At 45.3% G+C, this 24,843-nt stretch overlaps 1 protein-coding gene across 1 annotated transcript in view; it reads left to right on the top strand.

Annotated features, from left to right (window-relative positions):
- The window catches only part of LOC115088601 (CD109 antigen-like), a 220,564-nt gene that overhangs the window by 193,096 nt on the left and 2,625 nt on the right, over positions 1 to 24,843 (top strand). Inside the window, exons 35-40 of the mRNA XM_029596859.1 lie at positions 355 to 545; positions 1,159 to 1,314; positions 1,409 to 1,474; positions 10,368 to 10,504; positions 11,420 to 11,576; positions 14,093 to 14,195. Of these exons, the coding sequence (XP_029452719.1) occupies positions 355 to 545; positions 1,159 to 1,314; positions 1,409 to 1,474; positions 10,368 to 10,504; positions 11,420 to 11,576; positions 14,093 to 14,195 (810 nt within the window). The remainder of the gene's footprint in view (positions 1 to 354; positions 546 to 1,158; positions 1,315 to 1,408; positions 1,475 to 10,367; positions 10,505 to 11,419; positions 11,577 to 14,092; positions 14,196 to 24,843) is intronic.

The following is a 24,843-nucleotide window of genomic DNA, read 5'->3' as shown; positions in this document are numbered from 1 at the left end:
ATCAGATTCTGATGAGGCCCTTGCAATTCATGCAGTTGCAAAAGATAATCTCATCTCTCTCATACTCTTGTTATTTAAAGAGAATAATCTCAATTGGAAAACCTCTCTTTACAGATTAGAATTTGCATCTTTTTATTAATCTGGCACTTCTTCTCCTTTTAAATGTAACCCACATATTTTTATTTAATTATTTAAAATTACTTGATAGCGCTCCCTCCAAAGTTCAGGGCGGGGTACATAACAACATACATAAAAGAAGATTAACAAATACATATACGTTTTCTGAACATTTGCTTGTGGTTACAATTCTTTTAACTTCCTTCTCTCTTCTTTTTTTTTTTTTTTACTTTTTAGCTGAAACAAAGTTTTGGTCCTCGCCAACTACTGGGTTGTCTAACTATTGGCAGCCACGATCCTCAGATATTGAGACAGCTGCTTATGGATTGCTCTCACACTTCCAGCAAAATCGTATTAATGAAGGTATTCCTATCCTGAAGTGGCTCAGTCAGCAAAGGAGTCACCTTGGAGGTTATTCATCTACCCAGGTGAGAAACAGCTCTGATACGCCATATGATTACAATCATAGGGGAAAGAACTATCATTATTGTATGCACAATAACCTATAATTATATAGTATGGTTACATTTCTGCATAAACCAAAAAAAAAACCAAGCTAGTACAGAAAAAATATACAAATTTACGAAGCCATGGAGGCAGAACTCATGGCCCCCTGGAGGTCATTCCAAACATTGCCTTATTGTATAGCAACATCTACCTGCTGCTTTAAATGTGTTCTTCCATCAGACTCTAACTAAGGGAGCTGCCATTCTGTGTCTCTTGTCCAGAAGAGCACTGCTATGACACCTGCTCTTTATTTGTAGAGCTGAGCTTTCACAATTGATAAAATGGATTGGATTACTTCATATGTTGGTCCAATAAAGATTTCACAACCTGCAAAGAATCCGTTCTTTCTCCAGTACCAATATAGCTACTGAAACGCTGCACTAAGACTGATAAAGACATAATGGCCCTGAAATGGTAATAGGGAGCTCAGGTTCCAGTGGACTATATCCCATTTCTATGTAAGGTCACTTTAGGAAAAATGCAGCAGAACAGTGAACATCCCTAAATTTATGATGCATTCATCACTTTTCACAGGATACTATAATGGCTCTGCAAGCCATGTCCCAGTTTGCATCTCGGTATTCTGTTGGCAACACTGGTTTGACTATCTCAGTTACTGGGCCTGGTTCAACTTTGCAAACAACCTTTCAGATTAATTCTCAAAATCTGTTGGTGCTACAGAGTCATCAGGTAAACATTTCTTATATCTTTATGGTTAAATTACATTTCTAACAAGAAAATGCATTTCTTGTTCTAATGTGTTTTTTATTTTTTATTTTTGCAGTTAAATGTGTTCCAATCTTTCGCAATAACTGTCACAGCACAGGGGAATGGATTTGCTATTGTTCAGGTACCAAAAAGATAAATGATGTTTCCAGACTGGCAATTATCCTCTCTTATAATCCGATAAAACACAGCGGTAACCAGAATCAGGTTCTGTCATATTATACTATTAGTAAGATTAACCATATTGACTGGCCCAATGCCCATGGGCAGCACCACGTGTTACCATTTACGGAGACCTAATTTTGATTCCCAGATCTGGATCTGCTCATTGGGCCAGCATTAGGGACGATCATTAGAGATGTGAATCGTGTGATCGATCATCTTAACGATTGATTTCGGCTGGGGGGGAGGGAATCGGATCGTCGCAGTTTTGTTTTTTTAAATATCGTGTAAATCGTAAATCGGGGGAGGGCGGGAAAACCGGCACACTAAAACAACCCTAAAACCCACCCCGACCCTTTAAAATAAATCCCCCACCCTCCCGAACCCCCCCCCCCCCCAAAATGTCTTAAATTACCTGGGGTCCAGTGGGAGGGTCCCGGTGTGATCTTCCACTCTCAGGCACACTAAAACAACCCTAAAACCCACCCCGACCCTTTAAAATAAATACCCCACCCTCCTGAACCCCCCCAAAATGTCTTAAATTACCTGGGGTCCAGTGGGGGGGTCCCGGTGTGATCTTCCACTCTCGGGCACACTAAAACAACCCTAAAACCCACCCCGACCCTTTAAAATAAATCTCCCACCCTCCCGAACCCCCCCAAAATGTCTTAAATTACCTGGGGTCCAGTGGGGGGGGGGGGTCCTGGTGTGATGTTCCACTCTCGGGCCACGGGTGCGTTGATAGAAATGGCGCCGGCGCTACCTTTGCCCTGTCATATGACAGGGCAAAGGTAGCGCCAGCACCATTTTGGTTCCTGTCCCCCCGACGTCACGAGCGTAGGAGATTGCTCCCGGACCCCCGCTGGACCCCAGGGACTTTTGGCCAGCTTGGGGGGGCCTCCTGACTCCCCACAAGACTTGCCAAAAGTCCAGCGGGGGTCCGGGAACGACCTCCTGCACTCGAATCGTGTTGCTGTAATGCAAAATGGCCATACGGCCGGCGCCATTTTGCAATACTCGTTGCAAAATGGCGCCGCCCGTATGGCCATTTTGCATTACGGCAACACAATTCGAGTGCAGGAGGTCGTTCCCGGACCCCCGCTGGACTTTTGGCAAGTCTTGTGGGGGGTCAGGAGGCCCCCCCAAGCTGGCCAAAAGTCCCTGGGGGTCCAGCGGGGGTCCGGGAGCGATGTCCTACGCTCGTGACATCGGGGGACAGGAACCAAATGGCGCCGGCGCTACCTTTGCCCTGTCATATGACAGGGCAATGGTAGCGCCGGCGCCATTTCTATCAACGCACCCGTGGCCCGAGAGTGGAACATCACACCGGGACACCCCCCACTGGACCCCAGGTAATTTAAGACATTTTGGCGGGGTTCGGGAGGGTGGGGGATTTATTTTAAAGGGTTGGTGTGGGTTTTAGGATTGTTTTAGTGTGCCGGTTGTCCCGCCCTCCCCCTTCCCCCGATTTACGATTTTTGACGATAAATCGGGGGAATTCCTATTATATATCGCCTCTAACGATTTTTGACGATTTAAAATATATCGGACGATATTTTAAATCGTCAAAAAACGATTCACATCCCTAACGATCATGCTCTAGAAGTGGAAATGGAAAGCAGACTCAAATGATGAAAACAGGCAAGGGCATAAGCACTGACTTTGTTAGATGTAAAACAGTAGTGAGATAGGCCAAGAGAGAATTTGAGAAGAAGCTTGCCAGAAAGACAAAAATTAATAATAAAAACTATTTTCAAGTACCTTTGAAGCAAAAAGGTTGTGAGGGAGTCAGTTGGGCTGCTAGATGACTTGAGAGGTAAAAAGGATGCTCAGGAAGAGAAGGAAATAGCAGAAATTCTAAATGAATTATTTGGCTCAGTCTTTTTACTAAGGAGGATGCTGGGAACATGCCCACACCTGAAACATTCTTTAATAGTGGAGATTCCATGCAACTAAATCAAAACTCTGTAATAATGTAGGCTGTAATAAATCATATTGTCAAATGAAAGAGTGATGTCACTAGGACCGAAGAGCATCCATCCCAGAGTCAAAAAAGAACTTAAATATGAAATTGCAAACCTTTTACTAGTAATCCTCTTTGCAGAAAGCGTCAAAAACACGTGGCCAAACCGGGGCTAAAGGTGCGCTCAGCCGAGCGCACTATACTGAATCGGCCCCATTAGAAATAAGTTGTTACAATTAGAAACAGAAACAAGCAGACAAAACCGAAATAAAAACCTGAGAAACTAGACTCTGAACAGTGGAATACTGAAGAAAGAGCAAAATACAAAAATATAAAAAATGCTCATTCCCAAAGATGGCATATTCCAATTGTTAAAATCTCAAAATATTTTTTTTTTTACCTTTTTGTCTGATCTTTGTATTTTTCTAATCAGTTGATCCCAATCTCTTTTTTTTACACTTTTCCCTTGTCTGTCATTTCCTAATTTGTTTTTAGGGTCTCTCTTCTCATTCTATTTCTTCACCTACTGTCTTCTTCCCTTTCTCACACACATACACACTCACACACACAGAGGCTCATGCTTTCTCTCACAGACTCCCTCACACACATAAGCTCTCACTCTCACATTCTGTTCACACACACGCACATGCTCTCACTCTAAATGCTCTGTTATACACACACACACACACACACACACAGAGGCTCATGCTTTCTCTCACAGACTCCCTCACATACACAAGATCTCACTCTCACATGCTCTACCATGCACACACACTCAAGCTCTCACTCTCACATGCTCTACCACAAACACAACCTCTCATTCTCAGTCCCTGGCTCCCATGCTCATACATAGGTGCACACCCAGGTACCCATTCTTATACACACACAGACGCACAGCCAGGCTCCCATTCTCACCCCCAACACTCCCCAGGCTCCAATTCTAATCCATACATACCCCTAGGCTCCCATTCTAATCCACCCACTCATCCAGGCTCCCAATCTCAACCCCCAACACACTCACACACCCCCGGCTCCCATTCTAATCCACACGTACTCTTAGGCTCTCATTCTAATCCCACACACACCCAGGCTCCCATTCCCATCCACACACATACGCAGGCTCCCATTTTCACCTCTACACCCCCCAGGCTCCCATTCTAATCCACACACATACACCCAGACTCCCATTTTCACCCACACACACACCCAGGCTCCCATTCTCACCCCCACACACATGGTGCCTTTTCATTAGGCATAGGCAAACTCCTATTTCTGCTGTCATGGGGATGGTATCCCACGACAGCCTTGCTGCTTCGGCCCTCCTCTTCGCTGTCGCAGGAATGGGATCCCATGATGACCTTGCTGCTCCGGCTCTCCTCTTCGCCTTTGTGGGGATGGGATCCCATGATGGTCTTGCTGCTCTGGCCCTCCTCTTTGCCATTGCGGGAATGCCACTGGTGTGAGCACCTATGCTTATAACTTATGTACACAGGGATGGGAAACCTTGGATTGGTGCACTTCGATGACATCACTCATTGGACTATTTAAGTGCCGAATCTGCATTAGTTCCTCGCTTCAGCAACAGGTCCCCTGGCACTCTTGTGTCCCAGTGCATGTTGCTAATTGTGTTTTGTTCCTTCCTTGTGCCTTGCCTGTTCCAGTCTTATTTCCTTGTCTCCTTGGTTGCCTTCTCATTGTCATGTTCACTGTTCATCCTTCTGGGTTCCCTGTCCCTGTCAGTGCCCTTCCTTACCTGACTTGTTAGCCCTGTATGCCTTGTTTGTCCTGTTCATCTTGAATTGCTTCCCTGGATCTTGAACTTGGCCTGCCTCCTGACTTCACTGTCTGATGCCTGCCCCAACCTCTTGCTTGGTAACCATTCTGCTGTCTGCTTCCTGCTTGGACCTCTGGCTAGGTAACCTTTCTATTGTTTGCTTCCTGTACCAACCTCCGGCTTGGTATCTGTTCTGCTGCCTGCCACAACCCATGCCTGGATTGGATACTCACTCTGGACAGACCCACCTGCCGGCTGCCATAACCCAAAGGGTTTAACCTTCGCAGGAGGTGGATAATACAGGCAAAGCTCTAGTTGGTCCAGCCTACGGGCTTCTCTACCAACTGCCAATGTAGGCCTAGTAGGTTCATCTGATAGGCTGCACCATCCATACCACAATAACAAGGATCCACTTTCTCCGTCAGTGTTACACATAGAGGAACTAGAAAAGGTGCAGAGGAAGGTAACAAAAATGATAAAGGGGTTGGAACAACTCTCCTGTGATGAGAGGATGCACAGGCTAGGACTTTTCAGCTTGGAAAAGAGGCAGCTGAGATGGGACATGAAAGAAGTCTATAAAATCATGAGTGGAATGGGACAGGAAAATAAAGGATGGTTATTTTTACCCCTTTCAAATAATACTAATATAAGGAGACACTCCATGAAACTATCAATCAGCAGATTCAAAACATCTTGTACAAAGTACTTTTTTCATTCAGCAGACTATTAACCTGTGAATGTTACGCCGGAGGTGGACCCTTGGGCTGTGGTGAGGTTGACGCTACCCGTAGGAGGGATCCTATGGGTCCCCACCGTTGGCAGGCAGAGAGGGCTGACAGACGGAGGCCGGCTGGCGCTTCACCTATACCAGCCCTCATTCCCCATGGGTTGAACCTTTGGGTGCCGGGGCCGGCTGGACTTAGGTGGTCTCCATCAGTGGTCGTCGATGGGTGGATCGAGATCAGCCCAGAGGCAGCAACTGATGTAGGTATCAGTCTGTACTGGACGAGGCAGAGTCCGGGAGAACCAGGTGCCAATAGGAACACAGTCTGACAGAGGGCGCCCGAGTAAGAGCAGGCCGAAGCCTGAAAGAACCACGTCCAGGACAAAGGCTGAAGAGGTGTCTTTAAGCAAGCTGGGTTCTGGGCTGGCGGCAGTCTGGAAGCAGTGGCAAGCAAGACTGAGGTCTAGACGAGGAGAGCATCAAAAGATGGTCAGACGAAGCAGAAGTCCAGGGCTGGAGAGAAGCAATGGCGTGGTCAGGCAATGCAGAGGTCCGAGACTGGAGAGAGGCAACGGAGTAGTCAGGCAATGCAGGGTCAAACCAGGTTAGCAATCCGAAGGAGAGATACTGGAACAAGGAAACAGGAACGAAGGCAGTCAGGATTGGGAACCAGGAACTGAAGAAGCAACGAGTACTCGACTAGCAAGGGGACCTGTTGCAAAGGCAATCTGAGAGAGCAGAGCCCGGCCTTATATATCGGAGCTTAGCCGACATCATCTTCTGGGGCTGCGGCCAGGTTCCCGCCGCAGGCCCTATTAAAGGATCAGCTGTGCACGCGTGCGTGTGCCTAGGGAGGGGCGCGGCATTGGTTGGGATGGCATCTTTCCGCGGGCCACGTGGAGAGGCCCGACGCAGAGCATCAGGAACTGTAGCAGAGCCAGAAGCCCCAGGGGCAGCCTGAGGACGGAGCCGGTGGCCCACAGCCGCCAGAGATGAGGGACCAGGTGCTGGATCACTGTGAAAGAGGTGAGGGGGCCGAGCCGCGGGTCTGCTGCGGCTGGCGCAAGTAACAGTGAAATCTGTTGCCAGAAGATGTGTTCAAGATATCTAGCTTAGTGGGGTTTTAAAGAGGTTTGGACAAGTTCCTGGAGGAAAAGTCCATAACGTCTTATTAGCTATGGCTATCCCTGGGAATAAGTAACAGGAATTAGATCTGATTTATGGGATCTGCCAGGTACTTGTGACCTGGATTGACCACTTTTGGAAACAAGTTGCTGGGCTCGATGGACCTTGACCTGACCCAATATGGCAATTCTTATGTTGTTATGAGTGTAGTAGAGTGGGTGAATGCAGTCTGGTTGTTTATTCATTCAGGAAATAAAAAGACTAGGGGACATGCTATGAAATTACTAAGTAACACATTTAAAACAAATTAGAGAAAATATGTTTTCACTCAACATACAATTAGGCTCTGGAATTCATTGCCAGTGGAAGAGGTAAGGACAGTTATTGCAGCTGGATTTAAAAATGGTTTGGACAAGTTCCTGGCGGATGTTACCAGGACAAGTTACCAGTTAGACTTGGGGAAAGTCATTGCTCATCCCTAGGAGAAGGCAGCATGGGATCTATCTACTATTGATAATCCTGCCAGGTACTTGTGACCTGGATTGGCCTCTGTTATAAACAGGATTCTGGGCTTGATGGACCCTTGGTTTGATCCAGCATGGTTTGATCATAGTTTCTATGACTTTGTGAGACTAGGAGACTAGGCATCTGAATGACAGATAAAGTTTAATGTAGAAAGGTGAAAAGTGATGCACATAGGGAAATATAATCCCAACTACAGGTACATAATGCTGGGTTCTGTATTGGGAGTCAACACTCAGGAAAAGGACCTTGGAGTTCTTGTGGCCAATACATTGAAGTCATCAGCTCAGTGTGTGGCAGCGGTCAAAAAAGAAACTAGAATGTTAGGAATGATCAGAAAAGGAATGGAGAATAAAAAAAGAAAATATCATATTGCCTCTATATCAAGGCTTCCCAAACCTGTCCTAGGGCCCCCACGGCCAGTCAGGTTTTCAGGATACCCTCAATTAATATGCATGAGATAGATTTGCATATCATGGAAACTTGGTATATGCAAATTAATCTCATGCAAATTCATTGTGGATATCTTGAATACCCGACTGTCTGTGAGGTCCACAAGACAGGTTTGGTAAGCCCTGCTTTATATAGATCCATGGTGTGACCTTATCTTGAGTATTGTGTGCAGTTTCTGGCCACCCCATCTAAAAAAAAGATATAGCAGAGGTGGGCGACAAAAATGATAAAGGGGATGAAAGAACACTCCTATGATGAGAGACAATGCAGGTTAGGGCTCTTCAGCTTGGAAAAGAGACAGCTGAGAGGGGACATGGTAGAAGTTTATAAAATTGTGTGTGGGGAGGAACAGGTAAATAAAGGACAGTTATTTACCCTTTCAAATAATACTAAAACAAGGGGACACTCAATGAATCTAACAACCAGCAGATTCAAAACAATTCATAGAAAGTACTTTTTCACTTAAGATACATCTATTTATTTATTTATTATTTTTATATAACAACAGTATTTACATGCACCCTGAATACTACTACAGGTAGTATTCAGGGTGCATGCATAACAAAGTGTGAATGGAATGTGGTCTCTGAATCTTCATTGAAGACTGTTACTGCAGTGGCTGGGTTATAGAGAGAAGAAGGTGAGGCCTAATCAGGGAAAAAACTCTGATTGTTGTGAATGAGGACCCATGGTGCCTGGGTTTTACATCTAATATAGTAACATAGTAATGATGGCAGGAAAAAACAAATGGTTTATCTAGTCTGCCCAGCAATTTGCTTATGGTAGTAACTGCTGTTCCTTGAAGCTTACCCCCATGCGTACTGTTAAGGGTAGTAATTGCCGCTCTGTGCATGTTACCTCCATGAGTACTGTTAAGGGTAGTAACTGCTTCTCCATTCAGGTTACCTCCATGCATTCTGTTAATAGTAGCTGCTACTCCATGCAGGTGACTCCCATGCATTCTGTTAAGTGTAGTAACTACTACTGTGAGCACGTTACCCTATTCTGTTAAGGGTAGTAACTGCAGCTCCCTGCATGTTACCCCCATGTGTTCTGTTAAGGCTAGTATCTGCCGCTCTGAGCAGGTTACCCCCATGCAGAAATGTTACACCATCCTTTTCTTCAAGCCTTTAGAGATCTGCAGTGTTCGTCTTGTGCCTTTTTGCATTCATTATCTGTTCTTGTCTTCACTAATTCTTCTGGGAGAGCATTCCAGGCATCCACCACCATCTCCCATGAAGAACTATTTAATGATATTGGCTCTGAGTCGTCCTCCATGGAGTTTCATATCGTGACCCCTAGTTCTATTGTTTCTTTTCCAATAGAAAAAGTTTGAAATTTGTGCATCATTAATACCTGTCGGGTATCTGAAGGGCTGTATCATATCTTTCCTTCCCTCCTCTCCTCCAGGGTATACATATCTAGATTCTTCAGCCTCTCCTCATAGGTCTTCTAAAACAGAACCACCCCCCCCCCCCCCCCACCACCACCACCGCCATTTTGCCACCTTCCTTGGGACTGTTTCCATCCTGTCTCTATCCTTACTGAGATAAAGTCTCTAGCACTGAACAACCTCCTCCCTTCTCCCTTCCCCGGCATAAATGATAGTAAGTTTGAGCATTTAGGTTTTGATTTATTTCAGGTTTCCTCAAATTCTATGTCTATGGGAAATGACTGATGAATCAAGCACTTATACAGAGGTTAAAGGATTACTAAAGATCACACAATGAATAGTGGATAAGGGGAGTCAAATTGGTATCTCTAGCTTCAAATTTCTGTGTACTGGCCCACTAGCCTGCATTGCTAGCCCCATACAAAAGCAAGTATCAGTGCAGTATTTACATCAGTCATCTGAAATCTGCCATAGGCAGAAAGCCAGTTTTCATTAATTATATGCCAGGGAGAATTTCATCAATTAGGTTATGGGATATTTTTTTTTACCATTTCCCCATGCTGGTCTTCCTGTTAGGGTTGCAAACAGGACTTTAATTTTTCAGGTAATGCTGATCCAGGAATGTTTATTACTCAACTGCCTACATGAGCTTGTATTTCTCTTTTTATCAGGGAAATCAGAATCGCTATCCATTCATTCAGAGCGCAGAACTGAGGGTGCACCTCGAAGGAGGTGCTGCTATTCCAATCCATGGGCTGGCAAGGGATCCCCCTGAGCCACCCAGGCATTCCATCTGGGGAGGTGGAGGTTCAAAAATGGAGAGCGAAAAAGGAAGACAAAAACAAATTAGCAACAGCTCATTTTGTGAATAAAAACTAAAATGTGTGTTTTTATCCTCCAGTTCAACATAGCTTATAACATAATTCCTGAGGCTAGGCATAGGAGAAATTCAGATAAAACCGAAGCCTTTGAATTGGACGTAATTGTAAAGGATAATAAAAATGACATAGATCGAATCACTATAAGGATATGCACAAGGTAAGTTTTTTGACCTAGAATGTGCATAATTATTATTAAGGAGAGAGAGAGAGAGAGAGAACCTAACCATGATGCCCTTGCCCTGATAGGTATTTATATCTCTATGAGAGACCTACCTAGTAACTCGAGGTGAGGTTTAGGTATTAGTGTAGGGGGTTAGGGGCCACTTTGACATTCAAAGTGAGACGTATGAACAGAACAGTGCTCTCTTGTGAAGATTTGAGGACCCTCGGAGCGAGGAAACTCACTCAAACATGAGATTTGTGCCATGTTCTCTCAACCTAGCTTGATGGACCATCATATGCACATATTTGCATGTAGGATATAAAATTGCCACGTATCTGGACACGCACTGACACACATGCGTATATGTGCGCCTGCACGCCTGTTTGAAAATTACCATCCCAGTATTGGAAAAAAGCCCTAATAAGTAAGGGCATATGTATGCAAGGCAACTGAGTGTGTTGTTTAAAACTATGACAACCATATCAGCATGAACTAGCTTCCTATTAAGTCTCTCTAATATTCTAAAACATCTCTTATGTTTAGATCTGCTCAGGTTTTGAAAATGTTTATTTTTTGTATTTAAATATTGAACTTTTTTTTTACTTACATTTCAGAGCTGTGATAATTTATTTTGATAGTTATTTGTGATTCCTAAGTGATAGAGCAACAAGTTTTGTTATATGCACCCTACTTTGCGCACACATCTCAAGTGCTGAAGGCACTCAACGCATCTAAAGTGCCTATTGTTATCTTCTTAGCCTAGCACGTCCTGCCATGTGTTATTCTCTCTGCAGTTATAGAATTCTAACAAAGTTTTAACAAAGAAGTTAATACAATTTGAGAGTTTATAAGTATACATTGTATTTGTAATGTAAAACAAAAACTTTGTTTTTATTTTTTTAAATGAAGGTATAGAGGTTCAGTATACGGAAACCAGAGTGGCATGGCTTTACTTGAAGTAGGTTTCCTGAGTGGCTTCCAACTGAATCAGTACGGGATTGCTGAGAACGAGCCGATTAAAAAAGTAGAACCAGAAAATGATAAAGTTAACCTCTATTTTGATTCAGTAAGTACTGGTTTTCATTAGAAGGGATGTTGATTTTATTAGGGTTACAGTGAAAATCCTGATCTAGATGATATTATAACTAGTTGGTTCCCTCTGAAAATCCAATGGAGGACATATCAGATTGGAGGTGTTCACCAGTTCTTCTCCCCAGGCTGACTCAGTCAGCACTCACTCATCTGCTCCCCAGCATGGTCCCGGATTTCTCCTTCCTAGCATACTTTACCCTCCATCTCCAGCCCAACCACAGCACACTGCGACCCTCCCTCTCCAGTCTAACCCAACCCTGACAGTCACTTGCCCTTCCTCCAGCCAGGCTCCAGCCCAGTTCCTGCATAATGCATCCCTTTGCCCCAAATCCGACCCTAGCATACACCAGCTCCCTTCTTCTGCACACATAGTAACCTCACAGAGGAATGTGGCTGTCTGGGTGTAAGTGAGTATATAGATAGGTTCTGTATCTGCTCATGCATATATGTGGGCAAATCAGTGTGTCTGTCTGTGTAAATGAGTTGGCAAGTGGCATGCACATGAGCAGGTAATGCGAGAGAATTGGTGTGAGTGTGTATGTATGTATGTGTATATGACAGTGTCTGCGACTGTATCGGTTTGTATGAGTAGGTGGGATGTTGTACACAGCATCCTCCTGACGAATGCTAAAGTAAATGAGCACATACAGTTGCTTGTGAAGAGAAACAACTGGTTTATTTACCTAATTTTCATGAGCTAACAACTTGCTCTACTACTACTACCGTTGCTTCTATAGTTCCTTATAGTTTCAACGTCCTCTACACACAATTTAACATCCTGATGTCACATGCTGTACCTTCTCCTCTGCACCTCCCTACTAATAACAAACATTCCACTGCTGTGTCTCCCATTCAGACTCCTCCCCCAGAGTCATTTTAATTTCCAACATGGGGTGTGGGTTCTGTGTGTGTGAGACACTCTGGGGTAGATTTTATAAAAAAAGTGTGCGCACGTACTTTTGTTCGCGCACCAGGCGCAAACAAAAGTACGCCGGTTTTCAATAGATACGCTCATAGCCGCGTGTATCTGTTAAAATCCGGGGTCGGCGCGTGCAAGGCTGCCCAAAATCGGCAGCCGGAACACGCCGAGCCGCGCAGCCGGCCCCCGTTCCCTCCGAGGCCGCTCCACAATCGGAGCGGCCTCGGAGGGAACTTTCCTTCCACCTCCCTCCGCACCTTCCCCTTCCTAACCCACCCCCCCGGCCCTATATAAAACCCCCTACCTTTGTTGCGCAAGTTACACCTGCCGGGCCGGTCGCCGGTGCACCATGGTCCGGTCCGGGGGCTGGTCCAGAGGCTGCGGCCATGCCCCCGGAACGCCCCCGACAACGTGCCGGCCGCGACACGCCCCCCCCCTAGGAAAACCTCGGGACTTACACGCATCCCGGGGCTTTGCGTGAGCCGGCAGCCTATGCAAGATAGGCTCGGCACGCGCAGGGGGGGTTGGGGTAGGTTTTCGGGGGGGTACGCACGTAACCTACACGCGTACCCCTTTGAAAATCTGCCCCTCTGTGTTTGTGTGAGACTGGCTGGGGTGTGTGCTCTGTGTGAAAATGAGTATGTGCGTGGGTGAAGTCCAGGCTCTATATGCGAGTTTGTGTGCATGAGAGTGAATGGGCCAATCCAATCCTGGTTTTGCCCCAGTGCATGCATGGATTTGTAATTCTGATTATTTTAGGGAACTCAATAGAACAATCAGAACTACAAATCCATACTTGCACTGGGGCAAAGCAAGCACTGGATTAACCTGTATGGTTGACATGAGGTCAGTTGGCAGCCCTAGTGTCAAAGCCGTGGGTAGGGTGTGTGGACTCTGTTGTGTATGTGTGAGTGGATGGGGTGTGGGCTGTGTGTGTGAATAGGTGGGAAGTGAGGGATGAAGGGTGGGCTTTTTGTGTATCAGTGAATGGTGAGTTCTGAGCGAGTCGGGGGGGGGGGGGGGGGGAATTATTTATCTGTTTATCTGCTATAGTGGCAATCCTGACCTTGCCATGCACCACAAACTCAACGTCTGCTGTGCTGCCTCCTGCAGAATGCAGCCCTGGGAGCCATGCCACATTCTTCCACCATTGTTGCTTCACGTGGGCAGGCGGGGTCCCGGCTTCCCCAGTGGCTGTGATGCTGACTGTCCCTGCATCTCAGTCCTACTCAGCACTCTTATGCTCATTTTGTCTTTGTGACATGGCAGGACCTGGCCTCCCAACTGTCCACAATGCTGAATTCTGTTGCAGTGGATTTATTTTATTTAGATTTATAATCCGCTTTTTTTGCAGTTTTTTCAGCGCTTCAAAGTGGATTACATGCAGGTACTGTAGGTATTTCCCTATCCCCAGAGGGCTTACAATCTAACGGGCCGATACAGTACAGTGCTGGGTTAGGCTGTGTCTAAAATAAGCAAAATATGTTAGGAAAGCACCTGGGACTTTGTTTTTGCGTTTTCATCCTATATTTCAAAATATGACTTTAATCCAAATATTTTTCTGCTTCTAGATAAATGGAACACAGATCTGTGTAGAGATTCCAATGGTTCGAGCCTCCAGAGTAGCAGGTGGCCAGGATGCAGTGGTGTCCATAATAGATTACTATGAGCCAAGTAAGTTTCAGAAAACTATATTTATATTAGAATGCGATTTTAAAATTCACTTTTCGGCCTCTACAACGTGAGGGCATGCCAGGCATCCACCATACTTTTCATGAAAAACTCCTTTCTGACATTGCTCCTTCTTGGAACTTCGTATCATGACCCCCCATCTCTATAACTTCTTTACCACTGAAAAAGGTTTGTTTCTTCTGCACTAATACCTTTCAAATATGTAAATGCTCTATCACGTCCCCGTCCTGTCTCTCATAATAACATAAGACATGCCATAGTGTATCAGTCCAAAGGTCCATCAAGCCCAGCATCCGGTCTTCAACAATGACCAATCCAAGTCACAAGTACCTGGTGGACGCCCAAAGAATAAGTCCAGTTTTGCTTATTCATAACCAGGGATAAGTAGTGGCTTTTCCAAGACTACGTGGATAACAGCAGTTTATGGACTTTTCTTACTGGAACTTGTCTAAACCCAGCTACATTTTTTTTTCACCACATCTTCTGGCAACAAATTCCACAGTTTAATTGTGCACTGAGTGAAAATAAACTTTTTCCAATGTGTTTTAAATGTGCTTTCAACTAGTGTGTGCATATTTAGATCCTTAAATCTAATCTCAGTTGGCTTTTAGCGCAGACCCCACAACATTTTAGTCACCTTTCTCTGGATAGCCTCTACTTATCTATATCCTTTCTGCTCCACTTCAAAACCACTGCAACTATGCATCATTGTAATTTCCTTTGTGTCTTTCATCAATGACGTTCTCAGCTTTCCATCTGTAATTTTCTCATCATTTTCCTGTGAATGTCCACATTTCTTATTCACAAACATTTCTTATGGATTTCCTCTGTTGGACTGCTTTCTCTTCTACTAATATCAGTGGTCACTGATTAGGCTTCTTTTTAAGATCATGCTGATCCCCAACGTGTTATCTTGAACTTTCTTCTATCCAATTGTAAACTGTCTTCTCTCATCTCTGCGTTCTTTACTTGCTATTATAACTTTCATTATTTTTCCCTGATATTAACATCACTCACCCTCCTTTCCATTGGATTTAACAGCATCTGTGTTTACAGTACTCTTTTCTACCCTCTTGACCTGTTCTCTTTCACTTTGGAAATCTAAGACTTCGGTTTCTCAAACACTGATGACCACCTTCTTATGTTGGCAACACAGTACCTTATATTCTTCAAAAAAAACTAATTACCCACCCCGAATACAATGACATTTAAAACAGCTAAAAGTCTAAACATTCTTCCATCGTATGCACATTTTCAGCTGTATTGAGAGGAAGAACTTGTATAGGGGAGGAAAGTACATATGCAGATTGCATTTTCAGCTCTATATGCATACTTTTCCAGCATGCTTCTACCCACAGAAAAAGGCAAGTATGCATGCACTGCAAGTTTCAAAGCAGACAAAGAAAATTGGTATTAAACCCCAAACATTTGATTGGTCTTTGTCGCAGCGTACAAAGTAATGTGTGATCTTTGTCCCAGTTGGATAGTTTGAAAATTTCCCCTCAGAGACTTTCTAAAATTTATTTTAAGCTTACTTTGATATACAAACAAATCTTACCATTAACATCCAATTTGTTTGTATAGTACTGAGCCAAAGAAATGTTTTGACTTTTTCCATTTCTTCCTTCTTTTTTTTTTAAACTTATAATTTTTTAAAAATTTACTATAGAACACATTTTCTAAATCCTTTATAATATGCAGAACTTATTTATGAATAGTTCCGATGGCATTCATCTAATAAAGACCATACAAAAAAAGAGGTGGAAAAATTAAATCCACAAGGAAACTGTTATGAATCTGAACGTGGACCCCTGTTCCGAGGTAGAGTCAGTGCTACCAAAAAGGAAGTCAATCCTCTTTGGCCTGTTGAAGATGTACCGATGAAGGCTTCACCCTGGAAGCACGTGATCCCCCCAGGAGGAGCCCATAGGGACACGGCCGCTGGGACTTAGGAGACTCCAGCAGGTCGAGTTAGTCCGGGAGTCTACGTCGAAGGATAGTCCCAATCCAGTCCAAGGGTCAAAGTCCAGCGAGAGGTCGAGAACCGGTCCAGGAGCAGACGGGAGAATGGTCTGAAGCCAATCCGGGAGCAAAGAAGGAAAAGGGTCCAGAGCCAGTCCAAGTCAACAACCAGAAGAACACCACCACCGGTCCGAGGGTCAGGAGCCAAAGAGTCAGTCCAAGGAGGAGAAGAGCAGAAGCAGGATGGAGAGCGAATCCGGAACACAGCCACAGGAACCAAGCACAGAGCCTCAATACCAAGGCAAGGTCCAAGTGTTTAGACCTTGCCTTAAATACAGGAACCAGGAGGCGGAATCCCAGGAGGAGCCATGACAATTTCCTGTCATGGCTCCTTTAAATATTTTCTTCAGCCGCGCGCGCGCGGCTCTTAGCAGGACCAGAGGGGGAGGAGCCAGCCCGGCCAAGAGGAACCATGCCGCCGGGCTTGGCAGCGGCCGCAGCCCTGAGGAAGCAGAAAGAAGGCTGCCTGCCACTGCAGGAGCCTTCTATAAGCCCGATGCTACAGGTGAGCAGTTACTGCCACGGCCGTTGGCCCGACCCGAGTCGCAACCTGTTGCAGCCGGCGGCCATGACACCTGGCCGTGGGGTGCCGCAGCTGGCGTTTCTAACAGAAACAAACAAAAGAAATTCTCCAAACTATATTTCCTTGGGCATTGATTTAAGTTACAAATATTACATATAGTATCCACTTATCTCTAAAGTTTAGCAGAACTAAAGATAACATTTTATTTCATTTTATATTTATAATTTTCTTAAAAGAGTAAAAAGACCAGAAATTGCTATTTCTTTCATTCATTGGTTTAAAAAAAAACCCTCTATTTTTAAAATTATTTATATGTGGACTTCTGCTTCTCTTTAGTAATTCCAATTCAAAATATCAACTCAATTATATTGCAAGCACAAAAAGATACTCATCTTGGTATGGAAATTAAAGTCCATGGGATAATCATTTATAAATAAACAAAATGTTGCTGCTCTTTACAGAATGGTAAAAAAACATCATTGTTTTTGGCACACAAAGAAACACCGACATTGCAACACTTCACAAGATTGCTGTTTCAGGGCTTTAAATTTAAACTGCAAATACTATTATAAAGAGAAATATTTTAAACTTTAAAAATTTATAAAAACTGCACTTAGTCTTATTGAGAACACAAACATTGAAGTGGTTGCATACCTACTTGAACTTTCAAGAAACAATGACTCAGATCATGGGGAGAGGCATATTTAAACAATACAACATTTTGAACAAAATCACAGAGCATATAGAAAGACATGGTTTAATAGAACACAGTCAACATAGATTTACCCAAGGGAAGTCTTGCCTCACAAATCTGCTTCATTTTTTTGAAGGGGTTAATAAAGATGTGGATAAAAGTGAGCCAGTAGATGTAGTGTATTTGGATTTTCAGAAGGCGTTTGACAAAGTCCCTCATGAGAGGCTGCTAAGAAAACGAAAAAATCATGGGATAGGTGGCGATGTCCTTTCGTGGATTTCAAACTGGTTAAAAGACAGGAAACAGAGAGTAGGAGTAAATGGTCAATTTTCTCAGTGGAAAAAGGTATACAGTGGAGTGCCTCAGGGATCTGTACTTGGACCAGTGCTTTTCAATACATTTATAAATGATCTGGAAAGGAATACAAAGAGTGAGGTTATCAAATTTGCAGATGATAACCTCACGCAGTTAAAACACAAGTGGATTGTGATACATTGCAGGAGGACCTTGAGAGACTGGAAGATTAGGCATCCAGATGGCAGATGAAATTTAATGTGGACGAGTGCAAGGTTTGCATAAAGGGAAAAATAATCCTTGATGTAGTTACACAATGTTAGGTTCCATATTAGGAGCTATCACCCAGGAAAAAGATCTAGGCATCATAGTGGATAATACTTTGAAATCGTCAGCTCAGTGTGCTGCAGCAGTCAAAAAAGCAAACAGAAAGTTAGGAATTATTAGGAAAGGAAAAATAGTGGAAAGTGTTCTAAATATCAAACTCACAGAACATATAGAAAGACATGGTTTAATGGAACAAAGTCAGCATGGCTTTACTCAAGGCAAATCTTGCCTCACAATTCTGCTTAAGTTTTTTGAAGGAGTTAATAAACATGTAGATAAAGTTGAACCTGTAGATGTAGTTTATTTGGATTTTCAGAAGGCATTTGACAAAGTTCCTCATGAGAGTCTTCTAGGAAAAGTAAAAAGTCATGGGATAGGTGGTGATGTCCTTTCGTGGATTGCAAACTTGCTAAAAGACAGGAAACAGAGTGTAGGATTAAATGGACAATCTTCTCAGTGGAAGGGAGTGGGCAGTGGAGTGCCTCAGAGATCTGTATTAGGACCTGTGCTTTTCAATATATATATAAATGATGTGGAAAGGAATACGACGAGTGAGGTAATCAAATTTGCAGACATACAAAATTGTTCAGAGTAGTTAAGTCACAAGCGGATTGTGATAAATTGCAGGAAGACCTTGTGAGACTGGAAAATTAGGCAGGTGATGCATATAGGGAAAAATAACCCATGCTATAGTTACACAATGTTAGGTTCCATATTAGGAGCTACCACCCAAGAAAGAAATCTAGGTGTCATAGTGGATAACACATTGAAATCGCTGGTTCAGTGTGCTGCGGCTGTTACAGGACTGGGCCGTGCCCCGGTCCCTCCTCCTACCTCGAGGCCGACCCGGCCCACACGGACTCCTTTTTGGCCATGTAGGCCCAATTCACAGCCTGTCGCGGCTCTCCCTGTGCGAGGGAGACGCCGCCGACCCGATGCGCTTAGCCCCGCCCCCTAGGCGTGTGCGTGCCCAGGGGCTGAAGTTTTAAAGGGGCCAGCGCGGGAAAACCAAGGAGGATTCCCTGGATGATGTCAGACGCTGCAGGGTATTGAAACCCTGCAGCTTCACTAGGACAGGGCCTTGCAACGAGGTTCGCTCAGTTCCCCTGAGTTACTAATTGCTGCGTTTGACCCTGGTTCGTCTCTGCTGACTTCTGGCTTCTGCCCTGGCTCCGTCTCCTGACTACGTCTTCAGCTTCTGCTCCTGGCTTTGGTATTGTCTTCCGACTTCTGGTTTCCGACCCGGCTCCGTCCCTCGACTCTGTCTTCAGCTTCTGCCTCTGGCTTTGGTTTGGATCTCGGACCTCTGGCTTCTGACCCGGCTTCGCTCCTGGACCGACTTATTTTCCTTTTAAATCTTTTCTTGTTCATAACTCAGTGGCTGCCACTGAACAAATATGTTTCGACTGTCATTGTCTCTGTGCTTCTATGCACTTGAAATTATTATAATGTATTCTCCTCATAGTTCCGCCTTGCACATCCTCCAAATATTTTCTATTTTTTCTCACTTCTGGACTTTGATTTCACTTCTGGTATGCTTTCCGGGGCGGATTTTAAGAGCCCTGCTCGCCTAAATCCGCCCAAATCCGGGCGGATTTAGGCGAGCAGGGCCCTGCGCGCCGGTGAGCCTATTTTACATAGGCCTACCGGCGCGCGCAGAGCCCCGGGACTCGCGTAAGTCCCGGGGTTTTCTGAGGGGGGCGTGTCGGGGGCGGGCCCGAACCGCGCGGCGTTTTCGGGGCGTGTCGGGAGCGTTCCGGGGGCGTGGTTATGGCCCGGGGCACTCCAGGGGCGTGGCCACGCCCTCCGGACCCGCCCCCAGGTTGCGTCCCGGAGCGCTAGTGGCCCGTTGGCGTGCGGGGATTTACGTCTCCCTCCGGGAGGCGTAAATCCCCCGACAAAGGTAAGGGGGGGGTTTAGACAGGGCCGGGCGGGTGGGTTAGGTAGGGGAAGGGAGGGGGAAGGTGAGGGGAGGGCAAAAGAAAGTTCCCTCCGAGGCCGCTCCAATTTCGGAGCGGCCTCGGAGGGAATGGGGGTAGGCTGCGCGGCTCGGCGCGCGCCGGCTATACAGAATCGATAGCCTTGCGCGCGCCGATCCAGGATTTTAGCGGATACGCGCGTATCTACTAAAATCCCGCGTACTTTTGCTTGCGCCTGATGCGCCAGCAAAAGTACGCCTATTCGCGCGGTCTGAAAATCTACCCCTCCCTGTATACATCTGCCTTTTTCCAACTTTTAAAAATTTCAGGACAATACTATTACTAAACCACACTTACAGCATCTATATTTCTGTTGCGACCGTCGCTGCTCGATGCCCTCACTCTGCCCTCTTTACCTCTGTGGCAACTCCCTCCGGGTCTAATGGACGGTTGGCTGCCATGGTGTCTCCATGCCATCTCCCTCCGGCGTCCCTGGACCGGCTCGACGTTGCAGATCCGCCATGTGCTAGAAGATTTAGGGCGCTCGCACGCTCTGATTGAAGTACCAGCAAGAGCGAGAACCTCAGGGGCATCCCCCTGAGATGATGTCATCCGCTTCCAATATTTAAAGGTCTCTGTTATCGCTAACAGGCTGAGTTAGCAAGGACTTGCTTCGGCTGTCCAAAGCTACTTTGCCTAGGGGATTCGATACCTAGCTTCCTCCTGGTCACTGCGGATGGGATTCGCTCTCCGCAACCCTAGCTACTCTGCCTCCTCGGACTTACCAGAGGTACCCGCTCCTCGGGGGCCTTGCTCTTTTTCTTTACTTTCAGATTACAGATAGGAACCGGTACTCGCTCCTCGAGGGCCCATGTTCCTGGACACTCTGAAGATTCTCTACTGCTTGGAAGCTATCGCTGCTGCAAACAATTGTGAGTTACCATCGCTCTCTCAGAGCTTTCCCTGGAACCAGGTACTCACTCCTCGAGGGCCTAAACCTTTCCAGCTCCTGAGCTTCCTTGAGACCTTACGTGAGTTTTGTCATCTAGTTCTGTTCATGAACTCTGCCTACTCTGCTTACTCACTTTCTACAGTTTCTCAACAGCTCAGCCATCCTGGATCGCTGTTCCAGTCCCTGAGGGACTACAGCCCTGCTGGGCATATCATCTTACTACTGCCACCTCTGGTGGTTTTCAAAAACCTGTTTAATAAAAGAACTAATGTGTGTCTGTCTCCATACTTAAGCTTCGCTGGTGGTCCCTCTCGGGATATCCTCCTGGGGGCGTGGTCATCTGCCACTGGCCCAGGGATCCACCCACAACTATATCAGATTCATTACAGATTGCTTCTCCTTAGCAAGACGATATCTGAAATATTACATGATTGCTGACTCGTCCTCCTTTAGGAGCCATTAATATCTGGTTGCTCCTCCCATCAGATAGCGGAATATAACAGATTGTTAACTCCTCCCTCTTTCAGGAGCCTGCAACACAGATTCCTAACAATTTCCTACTCTATTAACTTGATCTTTGCTTCTGTCTGTCATCCTTAAGTTGTAAAATAACCTTTTTTTTTTACACACATGAGTTGGATAAAAGCATATAGTAGAGATGTGAATCGTGTCCTCGATCGTCTTAACGATCGATTTCGGCTGGGAGGGGGAGGGAATCGTATTGTTGCCGTTTGGGTGTTTAAAGTATCGTGAAAATCGTGAGCCGGCACACTAAAACCCCCTAAAACCCACCCCCGACCCTTTAAATTAAATCCCCCACCCTCCCGAACCCCCCCCAAATGCCTTAAATTACCTGGGGGTCCAGCGGCGGTCCGGAACGGCAGCGGTCCGGAACGGCCTCCTGCAATTGAATAGTGTTGTCTTCAGCCGGCGCCATTTTTCAAAATGGCGGCGCAAAATGGCAGCGGCCATAGACCAACACGATTCGACTGCAGGAGGTCGTTCCGGACCCCCGCTGGACTTTTGGCAAGTCTTGTGGGGGTCAGGAGGCCCCCCCAAGCTGGCCAAAAGTCCCTGGGGGTCCAGCAGGGGTCCGGAAAACGATCTCCTGCCGCGAATCATTTTCCGTACGGAAAATGGCGCCAGCAGGAGATCGACTGCAGGAGGTCATTCAGCGGCGGTCCGGAACCCCCGCTGAACGACCTCCTGCAGTCGATCTCCTGCCGGCGCCATTTTCCGTACGGAAAACGATTCGCGGCAGGAGATCGTTTTCCGGACCCCCGCTGGACCCCCAGGGACTTTTGGCCAGCTTGGGGGGGCCTCCTGACCCCCACAAGACTTGCCAAAAGTCCAGCGGGGGTCCGGAACGACCTCCTGCAGTCGAATCGTGTTGGTCTATGGCCGCCGCCATTTTGCGCCGCCATTTTGAAAAATGGCGCCGGCTGAAGACAACACTATTCAATTGCAGGAGGCCGTTCTGGACCGCTGCCGTTCCGGACCACCGCTGGACCCCCAGGTAATTTAAGGCATTTGGGGGGGGGGGTTCGGGAGGGTGGGGGATTTAATTTAAAGGGTCGGGGGTGGGTTTTAGTGTGCCGGTTTTCCTGCCCTCCCCCTTCCCCCGATTTACGATTTTTTGACGATAAATCGGGGGAATTGGTATTGTATCGTGGCCCTAACGATTTTTGACGATTTAAAATATATCGGACGATATTTTAAATCGTCAAAAAACGATTCACATCCCTAGCATATAGTAATAGGGCATACAGAGGGTCACAAGGACAGGAAAGGATGGGGAGAGAGAGAGATCTAGTGAAGAGACAGAGAAAAACAGAGAAGTGATAAGGAAGAGATGCAAGAAGAAGAAAGCGGAGCAACACAGAGATGCCCTAGTTTCAGGAAAATACTTATTTTGCCATCCAAATTTTACAAGTTTTCTGGAGAGTTATGTATTTGGACTCTCCTTAGTTTGTGACTGGATTTCATACTCTGTCTCTGCTGCTGCTTAAAATAGTAGGAAAGTAGGCAGATTGAATAGAAGTGCCAAAGTATTTTACAATAGGTGTTTGTTAAATGTAACAGCCTGAGATCCTCTTAGTCTGAAAAGAGTGGTCTTGTGTATGACTCTGATGCAAGAAGTGGAAAATAGATCTAAGCATTTCTAACATAAAAAGAAAAAGAGGAGTGACATCATAAGAGTACCTCATAGGATTCTCACATGCCAGAAGATGGGACACATCTTATTTACTGATGTATTCATCATGATTATGCCTGATACTGTATTTCAGTATATAGTTGTTGGCCTAGAGCTAGTTCTGTGCACTGTCAGGTAAAGGGACCAGAGTTAGGGTCCTGGCTCAGGTCTTCGGCTCCCCGGATCCGCAGGAGTTGGGGATGTTGCATGGGCAGCATTCACAGCCCCTGGAGAAGTAGGGTCCAGGAGGAGGAGTTAATAGTCACTGTGCAGTGGTGATTAGCAGCCATCATGGCACCAATGATTATAACTGCAAACACTAAATAGATATAAATCATACAATAAAATTATGCAGTCTTGGTGCACAAGCAAATATATGAAGGTCATTCAACGCTACTCTTGATTTACACAATCGATCAGCTGGGTTGTTTATGAGTCTAGAGTGAGATTACTTCTTTTTTATTTATTTATTTATTATTTATTTATTTAACAGTTTTTTATACCGACCTTCATAATAAATTTACCATATCAGATCGGTTTACAATTTAACAAAGGGAAAAACTAGAGTAACAGATTCACGTAAACGAAAGATAACAATAAGTAGGAATAAGTCAAAGTTACAATCAACAGGGGGAGAGAACTTGGAAGCTTGTAACAAGGTGGAAAGAAGATAGGCCGGTAAAAAATGTTACCATAGAGTGTACAAGTTAAAAACTTAAGGACGGTGCTTTAACCTGAATGTCTCAGAGTCCATTTATTTTTTCTTTGAGAAACGGAGTGCCAGACCAGGTAGGAATGAAGGCCAACTAGTGATTGTCTGGTGGTTCAGGGAAGGCTTGTTGAAAGAGCCAGGTTTTAAGACTTTTTCTGAAAGATAAAAGGCATGGCTCCAGTCTGAGGTTTGATGGGATACTGTTCCAGATCGATGGGCCTGCTATCGAAAAGGCTCTGTCTTTGGTTATAGCGAGGCGTGTGGCTTTAGTAGGGGGAACATTAAGAGTGCCTTTGTAAATGTCTCTAGTTGGTCTGATAGAAGAGTAGAGTTTGAAAGGTATTTCCAGGTCAAGTTGAAGTTGATGATGGATGGTTTTATGGATTAAGGTAATCGATTTGTATAGAATTCTGTAATTTACTGGTAACCAGTGTAGTTTCCTGAGAATTGGTGATATGTGATCGTAGCGGCTGGTACTGGTTAACAATCTTGCTGCCGCATTTTGAATCATCTGCAGAGGTTTAGTAGAGGATTTGGGAAGTCCTAGTAGAAGTGCGCTGCAGTAGTCTATTTTGGCGAACAGTAGCGCTTGGAGGACTGTCCTGAAGTCGTGGAAGAATAAGAGAGGTTTAAGTCGTTTTAGAACCTGTAATCTGTAAAAGCAGTCTTTTGTTGTAGTATTGACCATTTTCCTTAGGTTTAGTCGGTTATCTAGAATCACCCCAAGATCTCTAACCTGCTTACATGTGATGTGAGAGTTGAGTGGTGTAGGTTGGTGGATATTGTTGTCATTTGAGGAGATGAGGAGAAGCTCTGTCTTAGAAGCGTTAAGGACCAAGTTTAAACTGTTGAGTAGATTGGTGATGGAGAGTAGGCAGTTATTCCAATGGGTGAGCGCTTTTGAGATTGATTCTGTTATGGGGATTAGAATCTGTACGTCGTCTGCGTACAGATAATGAATTAGGTTGAGATCTGTTAACATTTGGCAGAGGG

This window comes from Rhinatrema bivittatum, chromosome 3 (genome assembly GCF_901001135.1).
Source record: "Rhinatrema bivittatum chromosome 3, aRhiBiv1.1, whole genome shotgun sequence".
In the NCBI taxonomy this organism is placed as follows: domain Eukaryota; kingdom Metazoa; phylum Chordata; class Amphibia; order Gymnophiona; family Rhinatrematidae; genus Rhinatrema; species Rhinatrema bivittatum.
The sequence above is the reverse complement of the archived record's forward strand: the minus strand, read 5'-3'. Positions and strand labels throughout refer to the sequence as shown.